Source organism: Neodiprion pinetum, chromosome 5 (assembly GCF_021155775.2).
Source record: "Neodiprion pinetum isolate iyNeoPine1 chromosome 5, iyNeoPine1.2, whole genome shotgun sequence".
Lineage (NCBI taxonomy): Eukaryota > Metazoa > Arthropoda > Insecta > Hymenoptera > Diprionidae > Neodiprion > Neodiprion pinetum.
The window spans coordinates 30879023-30906827 of record NC_060236.1 but is presented as its reverse complement, the minus strand read 5'-3'; the positions used below and the strand labels follow the sequence as shown (position 1 = coordinate 30906827).

Genomic DNA, 27805 nt, shown 5'->3' with positions numbered 1-27805 from the left:
TGCTGTAACATATTTCTTATCGCGTAGACCTTGAAAGATCGGCATCGTGTCGCCGTTTTGGCCAACAGACGCAAAAAGTTCAAATTTAGATAACGTCTAGTTTCCGGTTGCTTCCAAGTAAAAAGGAAGCTAGCGGCGTTTTTTTAACACAACTCCACCGTCCACGCGATTGTATTTACTTAAGACCGTATGTTACGATTATTTTGCAAAATTCTACCGTGAAAATAACAAAAAGAAATATCAACTCAATTTAAAACAGTCCGCCTTCTTTCAAGAGGTTTACTTCGCCTCGGCTTGAAGGACGAATCACCTGAACGAAATTGAATTCTCATGAGAATTAATTTATTGTTAGAGCTTTAAAGCTTCGGGAGACGATACTGCGCTGCTCATCATTATTATTATTATTATTATTATTATTATTATTATTATGCTTTATTTCAATTTCTGCGAAGAGAATATTCGCTGTGATTGATTGCGACAGTTTTAGACGAGACTGTAGATAGGCTTGAAGGGTAACTGCAGGAAACGCGAGACAAACACAGTTGTGGAATTCCATTCAACTAATGGAAACTCTCTCAAGCGTATAATTTTCCGGACATCTGCAATATGCCATTCGGACGAGTTAAGTTTGTTTCTTCAAATCGATCAGTCTAACCATTTCTCCAAGTTTTCAGCAGTTGGTATTTAAAATAAATAATCGTTTCACCTGGTTGTAATCGAGAAAAAAAAAAAAAAAATGGACGATGCGAAATTTTTCGTCAAATATTGCCAGAGAAATTCGAGGCAAGAAAATGAGGGGAAGCGGCTTGAAGCTGACGCCATTTTGTGTCCTGTTTCAGGACCGAACATTAAGACGGCTGTGGCGATTTTGAACTGCCTTCTGGCGCGGCAGCTGTGCTTCGAGGATCCATCCTGCAGCGCCATTTTGGAAATCATACCGAGGGTCTGCGGTCCGGAATTGGGTGAGTATAATAGACGGCTAGACGATATAACCTCTTTAATAAACCTCACCACCCGCGATGCAGGATCCGGTAGGAGCGATATTTTTTTTTTTTTTTTTCTTCCCATCACAGACGCAGCATCCTCGCAAAATTAAGATTGTTTTAACGCCTCGTTGTGATCGGTGAATGGATTTCTTCGATAAAAAATTCATTTTCCAAGCTCGGTCATTTCGTAAGTTTCATCAACGGTAATGATCACTGTTCGTGAAATGATGTATCGAGCGATTCTTTAGAGTTTATCTCACGTCGCTGTGTGTCTCGTTCTTTCTACTGAAAAATCTCAAGCACCGACACTTGACAACAAACGAATGATTCCGAGTGATTCAATGTCACAAGAAAAATTACGCGGACGTTTTTGTATCACTTTTCTCCTCACCAGGCACGGCACGAATTTTTATCCGCACTGCAGGTCGGATTTTGATCGCACTGCTCTTCGTTGTTTTTTTTTTTTTTTTTTTTTTTGTTTTTGTGTTTTTTCTTGTCTTTTTTTCTTGGCAACTTGGCCCTAATTACAGCGGCATGAGACTGAAACGCGCCTGCAATAATACCGAGAAAAATGTCAAGTTTTTTTTTTTTTTACTATACATACAGTCCTCGTAACTATTTTCATTTCCTACGATAGGCAGAAAAAATTTACGAGGCATTCCACCCGAAAACCACCCACGTCTGACCTTCGCCATATTCGATTTTATTTATTTTCAAGTATAGTATCGATCGTAGCTATTAATTGGGCAAGCCGATCGAGACAAAAAAAAGAAAAATACACGACTTTGATCAAAAATATTTCACTCAATTCTGTGGTAAATATTTGCGATTGGTACCTAAATGGCACAGAGACTGGACAGTAAACAGAAGACATCGGGTCTGAACAAGTTGGCCATTTCTGGTGTACAGTGTGCAAGAACTCATATTTCACTGAGTTGAAATATTTTTTGGAAAACTCTGTGAAAGAAAATTTATTATTTTTTTTTTTTTGCACACTCCACACACACTTTAAACTTACAAAAGTCACCGATGGCGAGGGTCATACGTAGGTCGGTTTTGTGTAGAATAGCTGTAACCATAAAATCAAGCACGTGTTACCATTATTTTCAACGACCACTCGTAGTATATTTTTTTTTTTGTAACTATCAGTGTCATTCGATGTCGGTGCAGCAATGATATAATATATTGCTCAACAGTGGTTTTCATGTCCCGGATATTAAAGTGGCTGTGATTATTTATTTCATCGAGACGATTTCATACGTGACTGAAAAAAGCAATATTTAAACGAACGATTCGTTTTTTTTTTCTTTCTTTTCAAGTTTGAAGTTTACGTAAAAAAAAAAAAAAAAAAAAAAAGAACGCCACGTAGCCCAAAAATTATTTTCTCCGTTACCCCGCGATTCATTCGGCGAATATCCGTGTTTGAGAACGTAGAAATTACGAGTCAAATCGTGATTATGTCATAAAACATCCCCCCCCACCCTCCGCGCCGCAACCTTCCTTGAAACACTGCAATAACGTAAAGACCAGAGCCAATCTAATATTATAAAATCGTTTGTTCTTTTGTCGAGCTTTTTTGTAACTACCCAATTCGTAACAAGGTCTTGTTCGAATTTTTTGGCGGGGGGGGGGGGGGGGGGGGGGGAGGATTCTCGTGTCACTGAATTCTTGCAGTTCGCGAAACCTTCCCCCCCGCCCTTCGCCCCTTACCCATTAGGGCCAAATACCAATCGATAAACAATAACGTACCACTTGTATCTTTCCACCGCTGCAATTGGCTTGCCCGGAATCCAATCCAATTTGCTCTCGAGCGTATAGAAGCAGCCGGGCGTACGCCCGTCCCTTCGCTTTTTATCTCTCCTCTCTTCGCTCTTCCGTTTCATCTATCTCCCGATCAAGTGACTGTGTGTGTGTGTGTGTGTGTGTGTGTGCAGGACGCTCGCCGCAATTTCGATAACCGATCATTTACTCTATAAAATCGTAATAAAAATTCGAATTCGTGAATGTGACATGTAATACGGGCAGACGGGGAAAATAACGAAATATCGGAGATACCTGCAGGTTTTTACTGCGGATGCGAATTACGTGAACTGGAAAAAGAAATTGACTTTTTACGAGTAAACTTTGTTTACTTGATTCTTTTACGCTTGTTTCCTAATTCAATAATTTGTTCGATTTCAATGAGACCTGTTGGAATTTAATAAATTTATTCAGATCGATGCAACGGTGTTGTTTGATTCAATTCTTCTTCTTTCAACAACAAGTTGATATATTTGCAAGTCAGTATTGAAATAATCGAAGCATTCTGAATCACCAAAATTTTTCATTATTTTCAATAAAAGTACTTTAATTTTTGTGAACTTTACTTGAATCGAGTAATTATTTTGGGGACTAAACGTCTCGGATTATTTGTATACTACTTGGCCAATATTTACTTGTTAGAACAGAAGAATAGAATCGAGTAACCATTGCATTGATCTGAGTTGATTTAGTAGATTCTGTTACGTTTCATTTGAACCAAACAAATCATCAATCAAATAGAATGTATCATGCACTTGTACAAAGGTTATTTTTTCAGTTTAGATTGCGGATTCAATATCATACGCCATTGATCGATTATCTACGAGATAATTTGACATTGAAAATACGTTAAATTTGTATATAATTCGTACTAGCTGGTAGAAAACCAATAAATATAATTGTAAACAAGAATTCAGGTATAGAAATTTTTCATTTTGAATCTATGTCAAATGGTTGGGAATTTGGTAGATTTGTTTGATTTCAATTTATGAATCCGTGTTTTGTTGAAGGGGAAACTAGTGTTCAAAAATTCAATGAAAACAATTTTTGTTAAATCAGATTCAATGTTAGTGCAATCTTGAAAACTTGAATATTTATAGATACCAACATCATGAAAAGAGGTCTTTAGCAGGATTGTAGATAATAGTCTTTTCAACAAAATGAGACTATAAAAGATTTGAAATTAAGAATTGATAGACTTTTTTCTTTACTACTTTGTTTTACTTTACTGAAATAAGCGAGAAGTAATGATTCTTGACTCACCAACCTCGTACGTTACTTTCTTTCTTCGGTGAAAAATACGTTTCTTAAAGCCAACTTTTCGCTGCACGGTAACTTAATTGTAAGTACCTATAAATTATTGCGTTGAATCCCACGGCGATGTTTTCAGATCTTATACGTCGTACATTATATTTAAAAAAAAAATCTCGTCAAGCATTAAAATTCCTCTTTCGAATAACTTCGAAGGTTCTTTTTTCATCCAACAAACAAAATATGAAATTGAAATAAATTATAAAATCAATATCCAAGAACTCAGTGAATACAATCAATCGTAAACAGACAGAAAAATTATCGTATCGTAAAATTTTACAGACACGTGTGGAAGAAATTTCACGTCAGTCGAGAAAATTTTGAAATTTCACCAACTTGTTCGTGTCTCCGAAAAACTACTTGTTCGGAAATCTATCGGGATGAAGGGGGAAAAAAAAAGTAACCAAGTAAAAATTTTTTTTTTTTTTTTTCATCTATCCCCGCGTCTTATTTAGATGAGAAAACGGTAAGTCGATTTAGACGCTTCTTGGAATTTTTTCACGGAGCCGAGATTTCGAGAGGTAGACCAGCTGGCTGTAATATAACCCAGCATATACGCGATGTCAGGCAAGATTTAACAGATTCACCAGGGTGCAGATGGAGGGGGGAGGGGGGGGGGGGAATAGGACGCAATAACGATTTTTTCTGCCTCTAACTCTGATGTACAGTTTTCTCGAAAATTGGCGCGCGAAGCACACAGCAGGGATTGAGAGAGAAAAAGCGAGGGATAGGTAGGGAAATGATAAAAAAAAAAAACGAATGAAACAATTAAGCATGACACGAGAAATTTAAGAAAAATAGCATAAGGTCAGAGCAGAGTTGGAAGCAATAAAGGATTAAAATGTGAAAATCGAATTACACCGTTGAAAATCAAATCTCGCGGTCGTCGCATCGCCCTTAATTTGACACTGGGGATGATCCCTTTTCAATTTCTACCGTACTTTTTCCCTTTTACTTTTTCTTTTTTTATTCTTTCTTGCTTTTTGAACGCGCTGGGCAAGATTTATCGCGAAAGTTTGAACGCAATGCGCGGCGAAGAAGGACGGAGTAAAGAGGGGGTGAAAATTTAACGAGAAGAAAGTCAAGGGACTTTATACTACGTACGTATATAGTTGCGTATATGCAAAACGAGTGATTACGAATTCGGCGTTTGGGATGCTAATCAAGTATGACCAGATGTTGTTACCCGCTTTGGCATTATACATACCGCCAACTTCCCAACCCCCGAAAATCCCTCTCCCGGAAGACACCCAGCAGCCGACCTTCGGACTGAAAAAAGTCCGGAAATCCTTTATGCATGAACCTGCGTGATATATATTTTATAACAATATGTGTACGTATCTATGTGCGTGAATTATCCTTGTACGAGTTTCAGAGGCCGGTGTTTAAAACAAATTTTTCATACCCGCCGGGCTCAGCTATTCAAATATATATCTGAATTCAATGAATCCGTCTTTTTTTTTTTTGCCTCTTCTTATTATTGTATCTTCGTTAAAAAAATCGCCGCAGGCAAATCTCTATCTCGCCATTTTGAATATATACGTATAATGTACATTTGAACGTCACATTTTTATTGCAGCTTGGGTTGAAAAGTTTTCCGTCAACATTATGTAACACATCTTTTTATCACAGCTTTGCGGTACATCTTACGTCAAGATAAAAACCATAGGAATGAGAATTGCGAATTGATGAATTAATTTCCCGGGAACAAGATTGTCCGGATTATCCAGGTTCGTGATTTTATACAAACGAGCTTTGTGTACTGTAATGTTCGTTAATACTTCGGGATTTCGGCTAACTTGTTTTCGGTCCGAAGCAAAATGCGAACTCGATTCTATGCGAATTACGTGACGATTACTGGCGATGCAACCGACGTGAAAGATTGGTAAGTCATTGTCACATAATTCGTATAGAAACGAACTTGCATTTTCTTTCGGACTGAAAACAAGTTAGCCGAAAGCCCGAGGCATTAATGAACATTACTGTAGACGATTTCTCCGTGGAATTTTTCATACGCGAAGCGCAAATGTTTAGCGCGAATAAACATGAAACTCGACATATGCATACATCACTGACATACATATATATACTCGTATATCATATATATATATATATATATATATATATATGATTGTAAGCTAAAAAGAAGGTCGATTGAAATCTGTGTGTTACATGGAATTTTTACTTGCCAAACGTGCGGAATGAGAATTATAAAAGAAAAAAAAAAAAAAAAAATCACCGAAAATATGCGAGCAGTCGGGTAACTTGACGGCGCAATTAGAATGAATAAAGTATGAAATCAATGTTGAAATGAGTGAAAAAAAAATTTGTATAACGGAAAAAAGTGAAAGATAAAAATAATAATGCTGGACGTTGAAAGGGGTTGAAATTTCAGCCACAATTAAAATGTTGCGGCCGGCTGTTTTTCCGAGTGAGCGTGAAAAATACCAAAAAGAAAAATTAAAGAGGGAACAGAAAGAGCCAAAAATAGTGTAATACATCGGCTGGGCAACAGTTCGAAAATACGGGTTAAGAGAAAATTGTATTTTTTTTTCAATTGCCTGTTCAACTAAGCAATGCGAATTACGCCTTATCTACGTATGCACAAAACGTTCGAAAAGTAGAAAACAAAAGCACAAACAGCTGTCGAATGATCCAGTCGGAGGAGGGAAACAATTGATCCATTAATCTCTCACGGCGAGTGATTCATTTTTTGTCGAAAAAAAAAAAAATTAAAACAGCAAAAAGGAAATAATGAAATTAAAAAGAAACATGCAGGTTTTAACATTTTACCGAAGCGTAATGAAGAGTTTGTTGGCCAAAAGTCGATACGTTTTATTAATTTAATTATACGAGATGGTGGTAAATTATAGAATGATTCTCAGACTGTTATGTTCGTAAGATACTAAATTAAAAAAAAAAAAAAAAAATACATACACAGATAATATTGGAATTATAAACGAAAATTTAGATATTGATACTTCACTTCAAATCGTTTCGAAATGATTAAGAATCCAGTAGACTCGTTAGATTTCACTCTGCGATGGCTTATTTTGTTCAGAAGATGATCTTCTGCGAGCTTATTGAAATACTAGAGCAGCTTATCATGTTCACTACTAGTTTGAGGAAAAAAGTGAATCTATTTCAGTGATTTTGTAGAAAATCGTCTTCTTACTGAAATGACCCACCGCAGAATGAAATCGAACGAATCTACGAAATTTTAAACAATCATGAAGCTACACTGACAAAAATTTCATTTGTTACAGTAATTAGAAAAATTCAGTGAAACAGGTATCGTTGAAAAAAACTGTTCGAATATTGTTGGAATTACGAAAAACGAGGTAGGCGTAACCATTTTGCACTATCGTCGATCCTTTTTTGATAATTGCAACGAAAAATCAGTTTCTTCGGTTTACTCAACTTTTTTAGTTAAACAAGGCTTTAACATCGATTTATTGTTGCACAAGCATTAAATTTTCGCAACAATTGCAAGAAAATATAGTAACAGTGATCGTAATGAGGAAGAATAGTAACGGATACTAGACTTTCCAGTAACAGCTTGAAAACTAATTTTCATTTTCCTACCTGGAACTATATTTTTCGATTGTGGTGAAAAATGAAAATAGTTAAGGACCGAGCGGTAACCGGAACTAAGAATTTCTCTCAGTGTATGGCCGACCAATCTTCTCAAGTGAAAAATTGCAATGACTTGGTCAGAATTGTGAATTATACGAGGAATTTGAAGGCCTATTCTGTCTGTTCCAGTTGCCTGTTCGACGGTGACTGTCCCGAAGTGTCAAGCGGCTTTGGTGACTCTGCAAGCCTTTCCATTCTTCAAACCGACATGCCTGTGTCGAGAGCCGCACGTCGATCCGGAATGCAACAGCTTTAGGGACTTCCTGTTCGATCATCCGTGCGTTTACGTTCTTAAAAAAGGTGGGGATTGAATCGAACGACTCACAGCCTCGAAAAAGTTTCACCTCGGAAAACGTTACCCTCGTAACTACCGAACGAGGGTAGCCGGTGGTTTTTTAATTTCAAAGATTTCGGGCTCGCCTAAATCCCTTGCCTCGTCCTTGCTCGCAGTGATTCTCTTATCCTCGAGAACGATCTCGCGTACCCACATTTCACCTCCCGAATGTTATGTGCAAGTATCGGCTCTCGTTAAACCGCTCCATTCGTTTTCAATAGAAAAAAGCGCACCAAAGGGAGAAAGAGAAAGCACAAAGGGCGAATGAAATCGGGCTCAACTCTCATCCCCCGGTGTTTTGTATCTCTACACTCTTTTCACCAGAACTGAGCTGGCAGCCGTCGGCTCGTTGTTTCGTTAATTCTCTTATTTTTGCCCACATATCGCGTCCCTCACGATTTCCTAAAATTGTTACCAGCGGCGCGATGAACCGATAGCTCTGTAATCATTTATCCTCGATCATAGAAGGTGGGAGCATTATTTTATCTATTTTCTTCAACCCCCTCGAAATGATTAATCTCCTTAGAAACCTTGAGCAAAACTATCACCTACGGAGATTGTCAAGCGTAGCTACAACTCAACTTTACGACGGCCTCTTATTGCAGCTCAAACAATAGCAAATACAATTGTTTTCCTTCTTCCTTTCCTTTTATTTTTATTTTTTCTTCTTCAAGGTACACATACAGCCAGCTGTCGTAAAACGCGAGCGCGAGTCAACGAAATATTTTTCCGGCAAACTGTAGGTAAAGCAATTGTACGAAGATACCTGGAGCACTATGTCATGTAGGTTATGCCCATATTCGCTCTTTGTTAGTTGTACAAATGTATATATACATGTATTCTCGAACTGTTTTAGATTAGGACGATATGTTTTTACAGCTGAAAGCAGATACCAAAATCCTTACGAAGTACATATCAGACTTTTAGCTCAAAAGAGTCACATGTGATTTCAGGCACCTCTTACAAGGAAGCTATCCCAGTTCGATCTTTCCGATTTGATTTCTTTTGTAATACGTTACAGTAGACTAAAAACTAAGCCACACGTATTTTCTTTTTCTTTTTTTTATCTGCCATTAAACAATTTAAGCGGATGAAACCACTCTGCAAAGTAAGACGCAGCCTTACGCCAGTAAGATGTAGCCATTTTTTCTATTGAGAAAATAACATTTTTCATTTCTCGTTATGATAAAACTCTTCGAGTTGGATTGGTTAAAAAATATTATATTCTTGTGGGTGAAACTGCTAAATCGCCCCTTGACATGCCTTACTTTGGAGGGTGGTTTCGGCCCCGTAAAGTGTTTAACGACAGATAAAAACAAAAAATGCGTGTCGCTCTTAGTTTTTAATTTATTACTACATATTACAAAAGAAATCAAATCGTAGACATCGACCTGGGACAACTTCCTTGTTAGACTTGAGCTAAAAAAACTTTAGTACATCATGCTTCGGGAGAAGTTTTTTTTTGCGGTAATAACTGACGTTTGAGCCTTGTTCAAGCTAAGATAAAAAAAAAAAAACGTTCCCCTAATTTGAAACTATCCAATATACTCTCGGCTCGGCTGAAGAAAGAGGGCGACTCCTGAGGCCAGTTTTAAATTTGATAAAGGATCGAGGATCACCCGATCGATGCACCGTCGCGTGTTATTGGCCCGCGCGAACAGTTGGGGATAGTGAGAAGGAAAGAAAGAGAGAAGCCGTCTCCTCGTACCGGAATCGAATAGAAAACGAAAGAAGCGCGACGCGATAGGCTTTCAATCGTACAGCCACGTTGCTATCGTTCCTTTTCCTCCGCTGCTGGCAGAGCTCTATCGACTCCGAGTGCTTTTGAACGTTCCAACGATTCCCAATTGCGGATAATTCCTGATGCACTTTTTCCACTTCCATTTCCACCCGACCGACTCGCGGTTCCCAAGGGAACAAAGGATCGTCGTACGAGGCTCACCGACCGCAACATCATCCTTGCACATAACAGTTCTCACACATTTTAGCTTCGGGCTGTCCCGGAAAAAACCGGAGAGTAAGAACCAAGCTGAAGTTATCGTACTTGAGTTCGCGATTCTTGTTGCAGATCCGCTTCCGGTGGAGCCACTTCCGACATGCAACCACGCGTTGAGCGTCTGTCAGCGAGGCAAGACCTGCGTCAAGCTCTTCGACGACTTCAAGACGAACTGCAAAGCCAGGGACGGTAAATGCAGAATGGAAAGTAGGTGAGTGGGGTTGCAGCATACGTTCCTGTTTCCTTTGCGTAATGCAGTTTTTCTCACGGAAAACACCGAGCTTTCCTTTCTTTTGTCGACGAAACATCCGGCGGTGATTCTTGGAATTGTTCTTCCTGTTCTTTCTTCTTCTTCTTCTTATTCGTTTTCTTCTCTCGCCTCTGCCGACTGCACCAACGAAACTGAGCCGGGACCAACTCTGGATTAACTTTATAAACCGTTTAAAAAGTGGTCTTTAAAATTAACCGATGTGGTCTCTCCGGGACGGATTAACTTCACCGTTTTTCTACTACGACACGGTGCTCGGAATTCGACAGCCGTTGATGGCTGATTAGTGGAATCTATAGGAAGACCTTGCTTTCATACGATGATCAATCGTAACGTGGTAGTTAGATAGACGGCACGAAGTGGGTAAGTAATTTCAAAAACTACCCTTCGCCGCACGAATGGTGGTTGAGACAGGCAGTATCCTCGAGTCGCAGCAAGTAGGCAATATCAAAGTTGAAGATACAAATGTGTATACATGTATACATATACGTATATAATACCCGAAGAGTGGCGATTCAATCAAAGTTGGTTGTGTATTTCGGCGGTGCTCGTTCTTCGGCGAAATTAAATGCTATCATACCCCGCCCACCATGTTGTGTAGATGTGTGTCTGGTTGAAGGGGCTGGTTCTTGGCACTTCTGCAGCGAAATACACTCTCTACCTCCCTACCTTCCACCAACCAACCAACCCGCCTCTGCAGCAGCTGTCTCTGTGTTGTATACATGTATACATTGGTATAATGGCAACAGATACAGCTGCACGTTTCCTTAATTAAATGGGAACGCTCTCTCGACGACTTCGATTCCCTGGTGATCGTTCTGATCAATTCACGGAAACAGGGGATAGAAATTAAAGAGTTCCTAACCGAGGGTCTCCGAGTCAGAAGTCATCTAGGGACGTTCTGATCGGGGTCCTGAACTTTCCGTCATTTTTAGACTGAAATCAGCTTCCTCGATCACAGCTCGAAGGAACCTTTTTCCCGTCCTCGGAAGAGTGCCTTAGAGCTGAAGGAGAAGGGACGCGTTGATAGGTCCTTCCGACTGTATACGGTAGCACATCAAAGTCCCCAGTCTCATGAAATTTTATATGTATTTATAAACCAGTCAATGTTAATTTGTTGACGAGGATTTGCAGGCGCCAGTTCTTATTACACTTCGCCCATATCGTCCATCCGCGGATCCATTTCCACTCGACATTGTCACCCACGATACGTGTCATCGGAATAGGATGAAGGATCATAATCCGCACGACACGTTCATTGTCCGTCCTATTCCGGTGACACAATCACTTTCCATCTGGTAATGGAGGTCCCAGAAAAAGCGTCAGCATATTTCTAACTTGTAAGGCAGGCACATCTGTTTTCCAGCTGAAGGACGCGGAGAAACGGCGTTCGGTCTTCCCGCTTGGTATTGAACTTAGCGGTACATATCAACGCGTGTAATCGGGTGATAAATGATCACGGTCTGATGCTGAGTTTTATCGACAAATCATGGAGCAGTGACGGAGTGGGTGGTTGGATTTTAGATCCCGTCGAAGTCTCTCTTCTGCATCCATCCCTCGCCTTCAGGCCATGGTTCTTGATGTGAATCTAGGAAAAACGTACGCGCACACACGTTACTCTGCAGCAACTCTTGGTATACTTTATTCACGCGTCGCACGGAATGTCAATTGGTGCTCGTTCGCCCCTTTTCTCGAGGAACGGGGCGCGTATGGAGTATAACGTAAAATTTAGTCAAGAGAGGAAAAGGCGAGCTTTCCACGTCGCGAGGCTACTACGTGCCTTGTTGGAAATTACTTTGATCCACCGTGAGGGCTTACGCCTTTGTCTTCACAGCACTATCGCTTGTCTCGCTCTCACTCTCCCGAACCCCGCACGCTGCATCCGGAGGCAAACAGTTCCCTCCATTTCACGCTTCACACCGTTATACCAATTCACTCAAGCCATTTCCTAGGATCATCCATTAGCGGATCACCGAGATTACAACCACCTTCTAATCTCTATATCCTGTCCAAATTCAACTCAAATACCTCATTCATTAGTTGCTGCACCTTCAACTCCAGTGCAGTACATGGTCACTGCTTTACATCCTCGCAGGATGAGCCGGCGTCAAATCAAGTCCGAAAAACTTTCAGGATCTGTTTTACCAAGGAAGTCTAACGAGCTTCTCGACTTACTAATACGTGTTGAAGGATTTTCTTGCAGTGTATTGTTATCAACTCCACAGTCAAATGAAATGTGATACGCACAATATTTGAATGATATATGCCATTCTTATCATAGAATGTGCCAGTCCTGTCTTAGATATCAACTCAAGCTTCTCCAGCCCACAGAAACTCCTCGGAATTTCATCCAAGCATTCATATCAACTCATCAATGATGTTTGATTTGGTTAAAGCTCAGGACTCGCTTCATCATTCACGGATCAAAAAATCACTTTACAATCTTGTATATAGCCGAGTCAATCGTGATTGTTTAGGATGAAAAATCGAGCTTTCGGACGTTGCCACTTTTCCATCCAAAAGTATGCACTTAACGTCTTCTGAGACCGGTAAGCGTGTCTGTTATCCAATTATATTTACCTTCCAGTTGGACGACCGGCTGTCCGTGATAGTTTAGCAAGCGTGCAGCAAGCACGGCCGGTTGATATTCCGCGCGAACGGATGAGCTCGTAGCTCGGAGCATGTCGTAATGATCAAGAGTTGGCTGCGCGTGAGATTCGACTGCAGCGTTTCGCGTCGGGTTGGCGGCTGGGGCAGTGGGTGGGTGACGTCAACGCGCTATGTGCGCCGGTTCGATAATTCAAGTCTCGACCGAGCTCGGGCCGACCAACCGTCTCTTTTTACTCTTCCTCGTCCGCGCCGCCTGAGCTCTCCGACTCGCCTGCCTTAAATCGGGTTACCACTCAGCGCCCCATCGACCGGCCAAGCGGGGGTGAAAAGAGCGGGAAACCAAAAGATGAGGGAAATTAACGCTTCGGCTCGTTATACCTGTCCGATGTTGGCAGGTATAGCCACTCCGTGAATCGGGAAGCAGCGAGCCACTGCAATGCGGAATCTCATGCAGACGGAAAACAGCTCTGCAAAACCTTCCCCGGCTGTTATAAGATGCTTTGGGAAAGAGATGCAAATTGATTGCACATGTCAACACGAATTTCGAGTCTGGATTCTAGATGTCAAATTTTCATTTCTTCCACGTAACTAATAAAAGATGATATAATTTTACGGGATAAAGTTTGTTTTTTTACTTCAACGTTCTGCTACCGGCTGCTTGTAACTACTATCAACCGAAACTTCAAGACTTATGTAATAACGTGAAAAAGACAAAAACAAACTTTATGAGTACCAAATGACGATTTTGGTTATTATTCGATGTGTAGAATCAAAATTCATTAATTCGAATATAAACTCACCACCCCGCCCCAAAAAAAAAAAAATTTGTTTTTGTCGACCTGTGTTATTTCACACTCGGTCAAGCACTTTTTAAAGGCCCGGAGCTTCTTTCGCATCCTTTATGAGCTTTGTGAGCGCTGAAATGACGACGATGGATGAATATATGCATCATACCGTTTTCCAGTATACCGAATTGATTTGTAAAATCCTCGTGCTCGTGTTCCGTTGTTCCCCTTTGACCTGTCACATATCAGGTGGAAAGTATGTAGAGGTATTCAATAACCGTTAACGCAATACGAATGATATGCTATTGAATTTGCTGGCTGAATATTTATCGGAACAATTGACCCATTTTTACCGCCTCTCATCTCTCCGAATCGTGAACAAGGTACATCCATATACATACAACGGAGAATATCGATTTGTTTTTTTGCGAGTTGAATTGCATTTGTAAAGCTGTCGGTAGGCAGCGGGACAATTCAATCACGGTACTTCTGAGATATGAAACAATATTTGTACAGCTTCTTAGTTTCAATATTATAAGTATAAATCTTGTACTTACCTCGAGGTAATCTCGTTATGAGATTCTCCCTCTTCCGCAAAGAGAAATCTTCCGTCTCCCATTCATTGCCCGTTTAGTATAACAATGCTCATATCGGGCGTATAAAGCGATGTGAGGAGAAGCCCAAGGCTCTTGCTTCACAGGTCATGCGGAATAATATGTAAGGAAGGAAGCAGTGAATTGTCGAAATTCAACAGATCGCCAATTTGCGTCGACTACTTTCCTTCCCTTAATTCGTGTTTGGGTCGCCGATTTGACGGCTGCAGATTATTACCGCAGGTTACGGTCTTTGGACCAAGCTCGCCTCGGCAGGTGGCATCTGGAGAAAATCAGAGAGAGAGAGAGAGAGAGGAGCAAGTGGGATAGCAAGCAAGGGTAGATATTCAAGAGCTAGCGAGTAAGGGGCAAGTCTTGGGCGATAGCGATCGTGATCTTAATTAACAAACGCAATTAGACGGTCCGGAATACTGGTTACGTGGCAGCGTAACGGCGACCCTGAGGCAGATGGGTACAAGAGACGGAAAATGGTGAGAGGGACTGGTAAGATGTAATTAGATAAATTCATAATTCCAACTGTAACTGAATTTCGCCACTTTTAGACTTTGGTAAACACGATCATGGCCGCAGCTATACTTGCATCTCTCTAACGTTGGTCTGCCTGGGCCGTATATACGAAAACCCCATTTCATCTCAGGTAATCAACTAATGACGTGAGACGTAGACTGCGGTGTTCCTGAACCCTCAAGACTACAGATCCACCGTCTCGGCTAACTTTTGCCGCCGAGTTTAAAGTGATATATGTATTTGTATAATAAAATTCTCATGCAAATGATCAACTTCGACTTCAGAAGAAACAAACAACGCGAGTATTAAATGAAACCCGTCTCATGAATTATTTCCACATTCCATCTGACGTGTACCTCGCATACTCTACTTACCCCGCGAACCGTGAAACTTTTGTTCCGAGGATCATTTTTTTTTTTTTCTTCTTCTTTCGTTCCGTTTCTTTTTTGTGCGACGACTGTTATGCCGAGGCTAAATCGTCCGATTGTGTTTAAACGAAGAGTCTAGTCTAGTAGTTCGGGATGGTTCTGCAGTCGGGACTTGATATTCATTTGTGTAAACTACCCTACTCCTCGAACCGTGCAATTTGGAAATTACAACGGTGTTCTTATCTTCCATTTTTTCCACGAGGAGTGCCCTGACGAGTTAAGAGCCTGGATTTGCCGAGCAAATAGGTATGGTAGTCGGGCATCGAGAGAAAGAGACGCAGTTATCAACTGCATGACGGAGTGATACGGAATCCCACTCATGAGTAAGAGATGAGGACTCACCACGATGGTTATAAATGAAAAGCGTACAGTTCTTTGTTAGATTTCTTAGCGACGAAGTTCAAGGCGTAAAGATCACGAGCGTAGCGTCTGAATTCTGAAGGGTCTTGTCATATCAAAAAAGGGAAAGAAACGCCTGCGTGCGGCACGCGTGAGCGCGTGAAAGGAAGAATTTGTACATCTCTAATATTATTTTTCCGGGTAGGAATCAGATTTCTATCTAGCGGTGAATCGATTCCTTTCCCTCTTCTGCCAAAATTGGGGAACGAGAATCTGAGAGGTAAGAGTTTGAGGTTCGGGTCAAGAGACAGACTTTAACGACGATGGTACGTCCGTTTCCTCTCAGCTTCTCCTTCCCCATAAGGTTCAAGTTTCCTCTTTTCTATTCCACGATGGAAATTCACTTATCAGGTGTTTTTTCACCCCATCTTAAGGATGACAAAAAATACAAAAATCCAGTTTAGCGTTAGCTATAGCATTCACGCGTCAAGGGGTTGTTGCGGCGATGAAAGCGGAATAACATCAACTAGGGCGTAATCGATACACGAATTAGTCGACCTGTGATTATCGCGAGTTCGCCTCCTCGTTAAGACAACCTTTTCGCGCCTGTAACCCACGAGGCATCAGGCAGCTTGTATAGCTGGTCTGTTCTATATGTAACTTGACGTAGTGTACGCTCAACGGTGCAGGTTGTTGCTGTACCCAAGCATGCTGGAACTAGTCGATAAACATATTGTAGTATAGACGGGGTAAAATCCGATTGGTTTTCCCAGTATACCGACACAACAGTAGCTGTTTTATTCTCACCGAATTTCAGCCTCAGGGTCCGTTTACGAGGGTCAACTCCACCTCGTGGCACTGTTTACTATCTATTAATCGCGCGATGATTGCTGAATTTGTCGTTATCTCGAGCCACCCTTATCCCTTCCGCCTCCTCTTCCTCGTATATACCTCATTCCCCTAGTCCCTTCACCCCTCCTGTCCTCTGCAGTGTCGACGCGCCGAGGCTAATTGCCAAGTCAGTGGGAGATGGAAGCGGAATCGGAGTTGAGATTGGGGCAGTGAAGAGGGGTGGGGGGCAACTTTGAGGAGCGGCCAGTTTGCAACGGTATATTCCGATTAAATCCTCCTCCTTCCCTCTCCTCACTTATGTGAAAAGCACTACCCAACGCCAGGAGTACACAGGATAAATACACCATTGAATGAACACTTGAGAAATGCCACCAGCGATTAAACAACCATCTTAAAATCACTATGCATAGGTATAATTTTCTGTAGTTTGTTTATTTACTGGTTAATGTTTATTCACCGGTGTAGAAAACCGGAGCAAACCGAGCTACATTTTGTGTTGTTCCGTACTCAGACTGTAGCTTCGGTTGGCTGCCTACTGTCGTTGAGTGGTGAGTTTTAACAAAAATTCCAGGTATACATGAACACACACAGTCACTCAGATATTAAGACTCTGGGACTACGAGTAAACTTACTTAGTATCCCGTTTGTTCCGCCTTGCCCCGTTTCGCCTCGCCGCTTCGTATCCCTTCAGGATCGACCGCGTAGTGTAGAGACCTCCATCGGCGATGATTCCCCATTGATTTTCTCTCGACGCTCTCTCCACGTTAGGGAGGAGAGGTTGGTAGGATGAAGGAGAAGGGGTATCGGACACCCAACCTCGGAGTCAAGTCCCTCTGGCCTAGGCGCACTGGAGGCGTACACGTGTGCACATATGTACATGAGGCGGCTTATGTATAGACGCCTCTCCGTATGTGCATACATGGAAGAGATATGTATACGTACGGCGAATAACGATTTGGCGAGAAGGGTTCCCTCGGGAGTTGGTGTGCACCATTTATATCCATATTCTTTAAACCACGCATCCAGCAGCGGCTCAACTCCCAGCCGATGCTTAGAGGTACGCGAATTCTCGCGTCCATCCCTGGAGTGTCCACTGCGATTGGGTCCGAACCGATTCGAACACGTTCGCATATTTGCGCTGGTAGCGCTCTCTTCAGTTTGCCACGAAGCCGCGAGCTGATCCCGAACGATGAGGACGAGCCGCGTGCGATCACCTCTTCACACTTATGACAGATATATCTTCGTATGACCTTGGTGGATCCCTAAAATCGGTGGCTGCTGGCTGTGCCGCTGCTCCCAGAAAAATGAAGAGAAAGAAAAAAGGAAAACCTAAATTACTCAAATGACCTTTCTTTTGTCAATAACAATACCACGCCTTGGATCCAAACCTCAAGATGGTTAACCTTTGTGCCACGGGTTCGGCATATAAGAGGTCAAGTCACGGTGGTCGGACTTTTTGTTGCGTCTAATACGGGTCTCGCTCATCTTCCCTGCACGTTTAGACACTATAGCTTATACCTTTATCTTGGCACGTACCCGCAGGTATAGGATGCTTTCCGGCATGTGCACAACTTCAAGGCGATAATGTTTTCTTGGAATTGAGACGTCGGGACGCACCTAATAAGTCCTGTACATGTTGTTACAGAGGCAGATGTAACCGCGATTTACACGCATTTTTTTCGCTGGTGTATTTCTTGAATGGGGGAAAAAATAAATATGAATCGAAAAAATGGAAGAACTTTTATATGTATAGTGTGCAGGTTTTGAGTATAAGAATGGATTGGTTTCTCGAATTTGATTAGTCTCTCCTAACCACAGATGACAATTAGTAGTATGAGCTATGCAGCTATAAGAGTTTTGTCCCAATTGGTACTAGTGCGGGTACACGTGAGTTATGTTAGAGTTAGTGTATGTATGTGTGTCTACCCTTGCTGTACCGATCGAAGGTCAAAATCGCGCTGCTTTACCAACAAGAATGAATCTTGAGCCTGCATGAAAATAAGTCAAAGCTCGCACATGCGCGGTCGGACGTTCAGTCTGCTAACTTTCACCGTTGCCTCTGCGCACGTTATGTAAAGGAAATGTTTACACCCGCAGGTTAAAAATACGGTTAGCTCTTACTGTCAAGTGTAGAATATGTAACATACGCATAAAGAGGCGATGGATGAAAGAGTTCCATTGTCTGGGGGATCTGCAGATGAGGTTACACGCGCGGTTTATTCGAAACTGGAAAATTAGCGATAAGGTGAAAGGTGGCGTGGTGTAACTCTTTGGTAAAATTACGTAGGCATGAGATAATAACTGAGATCAAATCTTTTTGGGGGTGCAGATAAGTGATTTACAGTTGACGTGGTGAAAATTTCCGTGATGCGCTTACCACGTCAGACCGACCGAGAGTCGAGGGCCCCATTCACCCTCTTCGATCAGCCGGAAGTTGATCGAGGAAGTACCGGAACCGTGCCTGCAATGCGACGAACCCCGACTTACCTGTAACCCATGCCGCGCGCTGCCGCCTCGCGATAAGACGCGATTCAGATAAATCTGAAGCTCCTACTCGATTCGTTCGGATTTGCTGTTTTCGCACTGCAACGTTCGAAGTGCCCCCCACCTACCGCCAAAGCCTCGGGGGTTTGGCAAACAATTCCGCCGACAAAGTATGGAGGATATTTCAACGAGACTTCTCCTCTCTCGATTAATTTCAGCGGAAATGTTTTTCCTTGAAATGGATTGGAGGATAAATATGTATACATGATGGAAAAAGCTCAATAAAACACAAACAAACATTGTAAACGTAACCGTATCACGATAAGCCTAAAATACGGTACACGTTGCTCAAAAGAAGCGGAAAAAAAAGACAGAGACGAATCGAATCGATTTCAAATAAAAACCCAATGAAGTTTGAACAACAATTTTTCATCCACCCGATTACGCATATGTTTAAGGATATACAAAGACCTTTGCCTTGTAAAAATAATTTGCTGCTGTACGGGCGTAACATAAGCTGTTCACAAAACAACTGTGTCTCATGAAAAATTTCCCACCACGCTGCACTGCGTCAAGTACAATGAGAATTCCACGGAGATGAATATCACCGGACCCAGGTTGAGAGGAAATTTTTTTCCTGCTTACTCAAGCTGATAATTGCCGCACTTTCTCTCGTCCCTGTTACGTAACCACCCTTTGTTAGAATTTCCCAGTAATTATCACCGCCATCGCTTATCGTTACCTGCTACATCCACCACGACATACGTTAATTCGCACATACGCATTCACATCCCGCGATAGGGGTGCGACCTCGCCGACCTATAAAGTAGCGGCGATAGTTTGGGGCGAAGTCCTTATCGCGTCGTTTTCTTGTCGCTTTGGATATGTGCGCGGAGAGGTCCGAGGGGAGCAAAGCGCCCTTGATATCGCCGATAGACGGTAGAAAGTGACATTAGGTTCTGCCCGGTTCACGTCGTATTCACAGAAGAGTTTTCAGCCGAAGGTAACCTTTGATTTCAGCTACGCCTTGCGTGAGCTTGCGAACGTGTCACAACAATATAATAAACCTGACTCTCTCCCATTCCACTGGTGTTGATGTTACTTTTGTGAAATGGTATGATTGTGTGCGCGGCGTAGCGGTAATAAAAAAAAAAACCGAGGCGAAAAGAAAAAGTCGCGGTATCGCTCGTGGTATTATTCACTCAATCAATTTAACACTGCACAGAATAAGGGTCAACGATACTAATTGGGGGGGTCGACGACAAACCTTCGGGGGATTATTCAGCCAGACGAAAAAATTTAATCAAGAAACAATCGTCGTCTTGTGATAAATAATGAGAGGTGGAGAATTGGAGATCACGTCCTTTCGACTTTGTTGAGCTTCCATGACTGCTAAAGTTCGACTGAACGAAGTTTCAGCAAATAGGTAAACGCAAACTTTCTGCGGAATCACTCTGAAACGTCTTTGTTCTCTTAGTAACATTGTACGTATATAAAAAATGAGATTGTGTTTGTCTGATTCTCCGACAAAGTTTGTTTAAACTTTTAAGTAGACATCTTCCGAATAAAGCTATAGATGCACTGCAGGTATAGTTTACCTCTCATCGTGTCAAAGCATCCTTGCAAAGTCGGATAGACGTCCTCCGTGGATGGCTTACAACTGATAAGCGTCTTTCATTTATGACTTGTTGTATCTTGACCTGAGTTTATCTCAGTTACAGCAGCTGCAACCCGCGTCCAAATGTTGATAATATTTGAATAGACAGTATGAAGTAGTCTACAGACACAGTACTTACGTTTCCGCAAAACGAAAGCTCGCGGAGAATTGAACCCTTTAACAAAGCGTGAAGGCCAAAGGCTGTTGATAGCAGCGAGTGGCAGTCCTTCGGTAACAATAGAGCACAACGTCGCTACATATCAGAGGACAGTCATAATTAACCCCTTTGTCGAGCGAGCGTGTCTCTGTGCGGTATTGTAGGTATCGATTCCACCATGCATCGCATGGCTGACGCGTACAGAGCGGTTGGATGCACGGTGGTTCGATCGGAGTTGTGTTGACAGTAAGCTTTTGAAGCAGGCTATCGACCGTGTGATGACAGTAAGAACGCGTTGGGTGATCGAGAGAATAGACGGGAATAAGGGTTATTAAATAACCCAGTTCATCGAGGTTTCGCCCGTGGCTACCGCCTCACTTACATCCAAAGCCGACGCCGTCACACTTTGGAAAGCAATTACGTGTAAGGTGAGTGATTTTACGAGCAATACCTCAAGTCCCTGCGATAGACTGTTCACAAGAAGTTTGCACGAATCCCGGCACTTTTCCATTCTTTAAATTCCACATCTCCCGCCCTCTGCAGCCTTCGCCTGGTTCGTGAGGTTGTTGCTTCGGGCAAATAGTCGATTAAAGATGAGGAGAGTATAAAAATTATTATGCCAAGCTCTCGACTCGGTGGTAGCGTTGGATATTTGCGGTACATCAACGACGTAGCGGATAACGAGGAAGCGACGGTAGCTGCTTGCGTCTTCGTTAACGAGCACCTCCACCTCTGGAGTAGACAAACAGTTGAACCTCATCGATCGACTGACGTGTGTGGACTTGGATACATGAGGTGAATTTCGAGGAAAGGCCAACCAAGGTGCGAGGAAGGTGGATTGTAATTTTGCCAGGTCTTTGGACGTCGTAAACTCCACCGTCATGCGAAACGTGAACGTAGGATACAAAGTCGTGTAAACTGACACTCTAAATGGGCCCTGTTCAAATTCGAATGCGTTTCATCACCCACTGCGATAAGTTGCCAGGTTTCAACGTCCCAAAATCGTTGGAGTATTCATAGCGGGTGTGACAATTCAGATGAAGAATTTTCAGGCACACCTGGCAGAGGATCACTTTAATTCACGCCGTTTTTCTGGAAGCTCGCCTTGAAAGCCACCGCGACGGAAGAAGCCAATATTGTATTGACAAATTGAGACCAAGCGACGAGGAGCATAATTCTTACTGGTGTTTGACGATCGAACAAGACGTGGTTCAACTTCTAGACGTAGTTCAATTTACTACGCATCACCGTGAGTTAAAGAAACTATTTTTCATCTGACGAAAACTCACGTGACACTCGACGGCTTTCCAATTCAACTTATCCCACGTTCATTTCTGAAACCAACAATTTCAGCTACAGTATAAATCACGAACATGTGTCTGAACACTCCGGGTTTCATTGCACTTAGTTTTTATCGCAACTGTGATTTACGGAGCTGTTAAGTTCAGACGATTTCGCTCTCTTTTTCTTCATCTAACGATGGAATGAGTAGAACACAATAACAAAAAAGATGAGCCGTGTATACGTCTTAAACAGTTTTCCAGTCCGTGCGAAAAATATATATGAGTTCACCTCAAGTTGGCGAATTAGGACAATCAATGGTTAAGGAGAAATCGGATGAGGTAGTATAAGCGTTGCAGTTCATCAGGGTTAGAAAAGAAACTACGGTATAAAGCGTCCGCGGAAAGTATAAGGTACACATACATCCAAGTTTGCACACAGTGACTATGAAGTGGAAGGAAAATCTGTCGGTCATGACAAGCTTATTTTTCAGTCCCCCAAATCGACCCGGTTGCGCCGTTCCTTTCGCCTCTACTCATTGCGGAGTGAGTTGATAGGGTGCGAATACATATTGAAAAGCGTTGAGATGGTGCGAGAAGCTTCAAGGCATCGTCGTGCTGAGGGAGAGTCGGCTACTAATTACCAATTACTTACAGTGGTTCCAACTTCACTGCGTCGTCCTAATTGCGGTCCCGTCAGTTTGCCCTGATGATATAATTTGTGGTATTCCTACAAGAACGTTGCCCAGATTTAGTACGAATACCCTCAAGTTACTTCGAAAGAACTGTGATCTGATCAGAACACCAGGTTTGAGTAGATAATGAAAACGGAATTTAAAGACAGACAAAATAGCGGTTTAATCTGGGTTGAGTACCTACTACATCATCAGTTGCATGCTCACCAAGTACTGCATCAGAATCCGAATTTCAATACCGCATAATTAACATGGACCACTGCTCTAGCTGCCACGGCACTGTAGGGGATTTTGAATGGACGGTGTGAATTATTTTCGAAATCCAGGTACTGGACGTAGTGTTACGAGGGTGGGAAAATTTTCAAACAACTCTGCACTCGATGGTAACTGCATTCAATTATTGATTTCCGTCGGTCCTCGAGTCAATAATTAACCTATGCGTATAGCCAAAAGAAGTAGGTCGAGATAAATTACAGACACCGGTGGGACCAACTGAAATATACGAGGTTCGGATAACTTGGAAACAGTTAACGGCATGTTTCATACCGAATAGGTACATATGTGCCTGGTGTATTGGTTTGTAGAACGATTCGAGCGTCTGCAGGGCTTTGGTCGGAAATGGGTTTCCTTGGGGAAAGAGGACGCGACCGTTGTACTTTTAATCGAAGGTTCGAGAGGCAAAGGAAAAAAGAGCTACGTCGACGTAACGCACGGTTCGCGTGCGCATTTTGTTGTCTTTCGTTACTCACTCTCCACCCCAACAACGCGGACCACCCGCGTTTCTCTACGTGCTCGACTGGATTGCGGTCAGATGGACTCGCGCGTGGTTCTGCAATTCCCGATGGAAGTGGACAGTGGTGACGGTTTACCTGTCCAATGTGATTTGAATTTCGAACGAGGTATTTGGACGGTGTCCCGAACACAACGGTGGCTGGTTTTTGATTCCGAGTGCAGCCGGCGCTGCAGAGTTATCGATTCGCCTTGACATTTCCACGCTGAAGCAAGTCCAGCAATAGCATATGCTGCCGCAATCCTTTTCACTCTAACTCATATTCACTTGGGTATAGTTCAGGTATAAAGTTGCTCTTGAAAATTACTATCACCTCCACTGTTGCAATCTTTAAGCATCGTAGACTACACACAGCATCATCGATCCCTTTCGCAAACCCGTTTGGACTTTCATCCTTGAAGATGGGAATTGCTTCACAGGAAAACATTTTCGAAGGGGAGGCGGAACGAGGACGAAGTAGAACATTTCGTCGTCCTGAACGAGCGAAGGCCCACGGCTGGCGGTATAATTTAGTTTGCATCATGCCGGTCATCGATCGCCAAGCGATCTTCACATGGGGCAGAGTAACACGGAGATGACGTACGATCTCGAGCACGCGGTGAATAGTTAGTGGAAAATTTCCCTGGCTGGGCAGGATTAATCGGCGTTTTCCGCCGAATGTCTTGACCATTGTTTGCGGTTGACACCAGCAATCCAGTTAGCCCCAGCCCTTAAGATAGCCAAGAAACCCGAGGAGAGAGAGAGTGAAAGCAGGGAAACGTCTGCACCTTGTTTTACCGCGTAATCCATTCACCGAGGTTCTAATCTACATCCACATGATTTTCCACCAACTTTCCTCGCGTTAAATTGATTCCCACATCTCGTTATGAATCGTTTTGCAATCCCGTATCACAAGCCCGATGATAGCACACGCCATCTAGATAATTAATTATTAGCGGAGTCAGAGTTTAAATCACATTAACGAAGTGTTTATTAAATGAAAATGGTTAGATTTAGAACACAATAACAAAAGGTGAGTTCAAATATTTGATTTAAAATAAAAATTTAAATGTAACTAGTTTAAAAAAAAAAAAAAATAATATAAATTCGCAAAACCTAAATGGGACGTAGAAAAAAATTTCACGTGACAAAATTCTAGCAAATTACACGGTTAACTTTACTGATGAAGAAGCGGGAGAATTTTGAAGAACTGCGTTAATCGAATGCAAAAATTAAAGGGAAGTCTCTTATTGAACAATGTTTTCCTTAGAGGTTGGAAAAATATTGACGAACTCCCTGATTGGCTCCCAATAATTTCCAGAAAGCCGAACCAATCAAAAAGAAGGAACAATTTTTCGCGCCTTTTAATTTGCTGATTCATTTCTACCCCCTGGACCCACGGTAGTGGGACAATTACGCCCACTACCACTCTTCTCTCGGGTGTAGGTAAGAATCCTCTCTTGTCTTTCGTCAACGGCCGGCCTTCCTAGGTTATCGTTAAGATTACTTCATTCTACAGCGGAGGAAAAAAAAAGGACAAATCGCACAAGCCGTTTGAAGTAGGAATAACCAGAAAAATTTCCGCAAGCGGTTAAAGAAAATGAAACAACCCATGAGGTAAAGAAAAAGTATGAAACAATTTGAAATAAACTGCAGAGTGTACCTAATATCTTGGGGAAGATGACATCGAGGATGTAACATAGGATAAAAAAAAACGATCGGTAGAAATTGCGTCGCCCTCACGTTTGGCCTCGCCGTAGTCATCCTAGTGGTCCTAGTTTTCGTTTCCTCACAATTCTCTGCCGGACCCTCGAAATAAGCAGCCGCCTCTTTCCCGAGCTTGAATTCAACTTTGTCGGTTCCTTTATTGTTGTCATTTCGTTAAAGAAAATTTCTCTCTATTGTCCTTTTTGGATAAAATATCTTTACCGGAAGTTTGTTGTACTTTCATTTGGTGATTTCTAACGTAGCACTAATTTATTGTTAATGTCTTATTGTTATGTCTGATTAGGTGGGGGCGAAACTGCGAAAAATTAAGAAAATAGACGGGTCACAACATCAAATTTTCAATGACGCGAAAATTTAATTCATAGAATTTCAAAACTTAAAAAGTCTCAGTACAGAAACGCCCAAATAACAAAAGGTCAAAATATTAAATTTTGACGATTCTACATTTTGGCTTTGTATATTCTTATTCCTCCTGCCAGCGTCCGATTTTACATTTTGACTTTTTTATACTTCACTTTTCTGTAATTTAAAATACTGTGAATTAGATTTTCACATATTTGAAAACTGGATATTGTGACCCTTCTATTTACTGATTTTATCTGCATATTTTTCTCCACCTTAACAGATTATATGCGCGATGGAAATCTCGATTAACCAGATACGTGGAATAAGCTTAATGATTATTCCAGACCTTGTTAAATTATTTCAAGACTAACGACTTGGGTGAACCAGTGAAACTTTTATCATCAACCGTGTCTACTATAGAACCGTGCGATGCGTAGAGATTGTCTCTACAATTTATCGTGGTCTTGTGAGTACGCGCAGAATCCTGAAGTCCTTAACTCAAGCGTGTATTTTACGAGTTAAAAATGCTGAAAAGCCGAGCGAGTCGTAACGCAAGATGTGGATCTTGTTGAGGGATAAGGAAAAGTCGACATTGGTCAAGCAACGAAATGACATTGTTGAAGATGTATTCTCCGGAAGCGTTCCAGCGATATTTCGGAGACTCCTTTCCGAGGATGACTGCACTTGCGTGAGATTGGGTCGGGTCAGGGATCTGGGTTCTTCTACGCTACGAGAGCGAGTGAGGAAGCCCGGGTGCTCGTTGAGGAAGGATCAGAAGTCAGAGAGGCCAATGCGGGGGGACGGGAAATTGCTTGAAGCCACCCAGTCTCGGCTTGCGTTAATTCAGCTGGAGCAACTTCTGCAACGACGTCGCGTGCAGGAGATTCGAAAGTCAGACCATGGCTCCCTGTAGAAACAACGTAAACCATGTCCACCAAATCAATTAATCACGATTCCGAGAATCCAGAACTCGGTAACATCTGTCCGTAAAGTGAGTAGAAAGGGTTGACGGTGAACAATGTAAAATATATTTCACTGACTCTTTAGGGTGAAACAGGCTCTTTGCGCTGTGGGGAGGGGGTCAGTTTCGAGACAAGGCTTCACAACGCCACTCGAGATCAGGAGGTGCCGGAGGTCGGTAATTTTTGCAATTCCTTAGGGATTATCGACCGCCGCTTGTGATGGGATCTGGCTCCCCGTTTACTCGGAATTTAATTACAGACGTTCGTTAAAGTCCTTCCGGCATTGTTTCCTGCTTTATCTACATCTCCCGAGAACTTCTTGGAAAGACTTCGTGGACTCCTCGTTCACCCGGTTCACACTATCGTTTTTACATCCTGGACAGCCGTCGCAAAATCCAACTTCTGCCGCGGAGTGCTTATCTCATTGGTTAGAGAAATTGCAAGTTTTCCGGAGGCTAGGGATCGCACCTTACTTATCGCCTCAACAGTCCCCAACTTCCTACCTTGTACCCATCTCGCATTTCGTAAATTCAACGAATCGGCTTGCCTATTCGTTAAATGTTCCCCAAAAAATTGAGAGACCGCGAGAATCAACCAGCGATGAAAGGGTCGCTGAATGCCCCCAAATTTTGGGAACCAGGCTACCCTGTTGTCATCCCAAATTCCACGCTAATACGGCGTAGCTAGATACTCGTAGAAGTCGGGTACACGCCACATCCGCTACGTTAATCTGCTCCCCATCGCGAAGTGGGTCGTGGGGTTGCAGCTAATGACGGTTACGTATCACAGCTCATGATCAAACGTCGCATCAACCTTAGCCCGCCATTAATAACAACTCATAGTTCAAGGGTTGTTTTTGCCATCCCGAATTTACATCACGTTCTTTTTGTCGCAAATGCCATTCATCGACATGGAACATGCGTTAAAAATCCGATAACTCAATTTGCTAATTATCTATTTGCTCGCAATTTTTAACACATGCGTCGATGAGGTACTTTCCCACCAACCTAACACGTTCGTTGAAACTGCAGCCGTAAAGGTCCTGGGATGATCAGTGGATGTCGGGCAAGTAAACATCCTACCTAGGTGGAATAATCCGGTATTCGGCGTGACACGCAAGGTGATTTGACGGCACGTCGTAAGGAACCTCTACCCTTGGCAGGCCAGTTAAAATTCATAAGATGTTGGCGCAACATCCCTTCACACACCGCAGTCCCTAGTTTGTACGCAACCCGTGGATTATACAACTGTGTCGGGTATGA

General features: G+C 42.3%; 1 protein-coding gene across 4 annotated transcripts in view; it reads left to right on the top strand.

Annotated features, from left to right (window-relative positions):
• Gfrl (Glial cell line-derived neurotrophic family receptor-like) overlaps window positions 1-27805 on the top strand; it is a 63536-nt gene that overhangs the window by 21850 nt on the left and 13881 nt on the right. For all 4 annotated transcript variants that reach the window (XR_006883650.2, XM_046629983.2, XM_046629982.2 and 1 more), the window contains exons 2-4: window positions 840-962; window positions 7863-8033; window positions 10136-10274. Coding sequence is in view for 3 of the 4 variants with exons in the window: in XM_046629983.2 (XP_046485939.1) it covers window positions 840-962; window positions 7863-8033; window positions 10136-10274 (433 nt within the window). In the remaining variant the exon portion in view is untranslated. The remainder of the gene's footprint in view (window positions 1-839; window positions 963-7862; window positions 8034-10135; window positions 10275-27805) is intronic.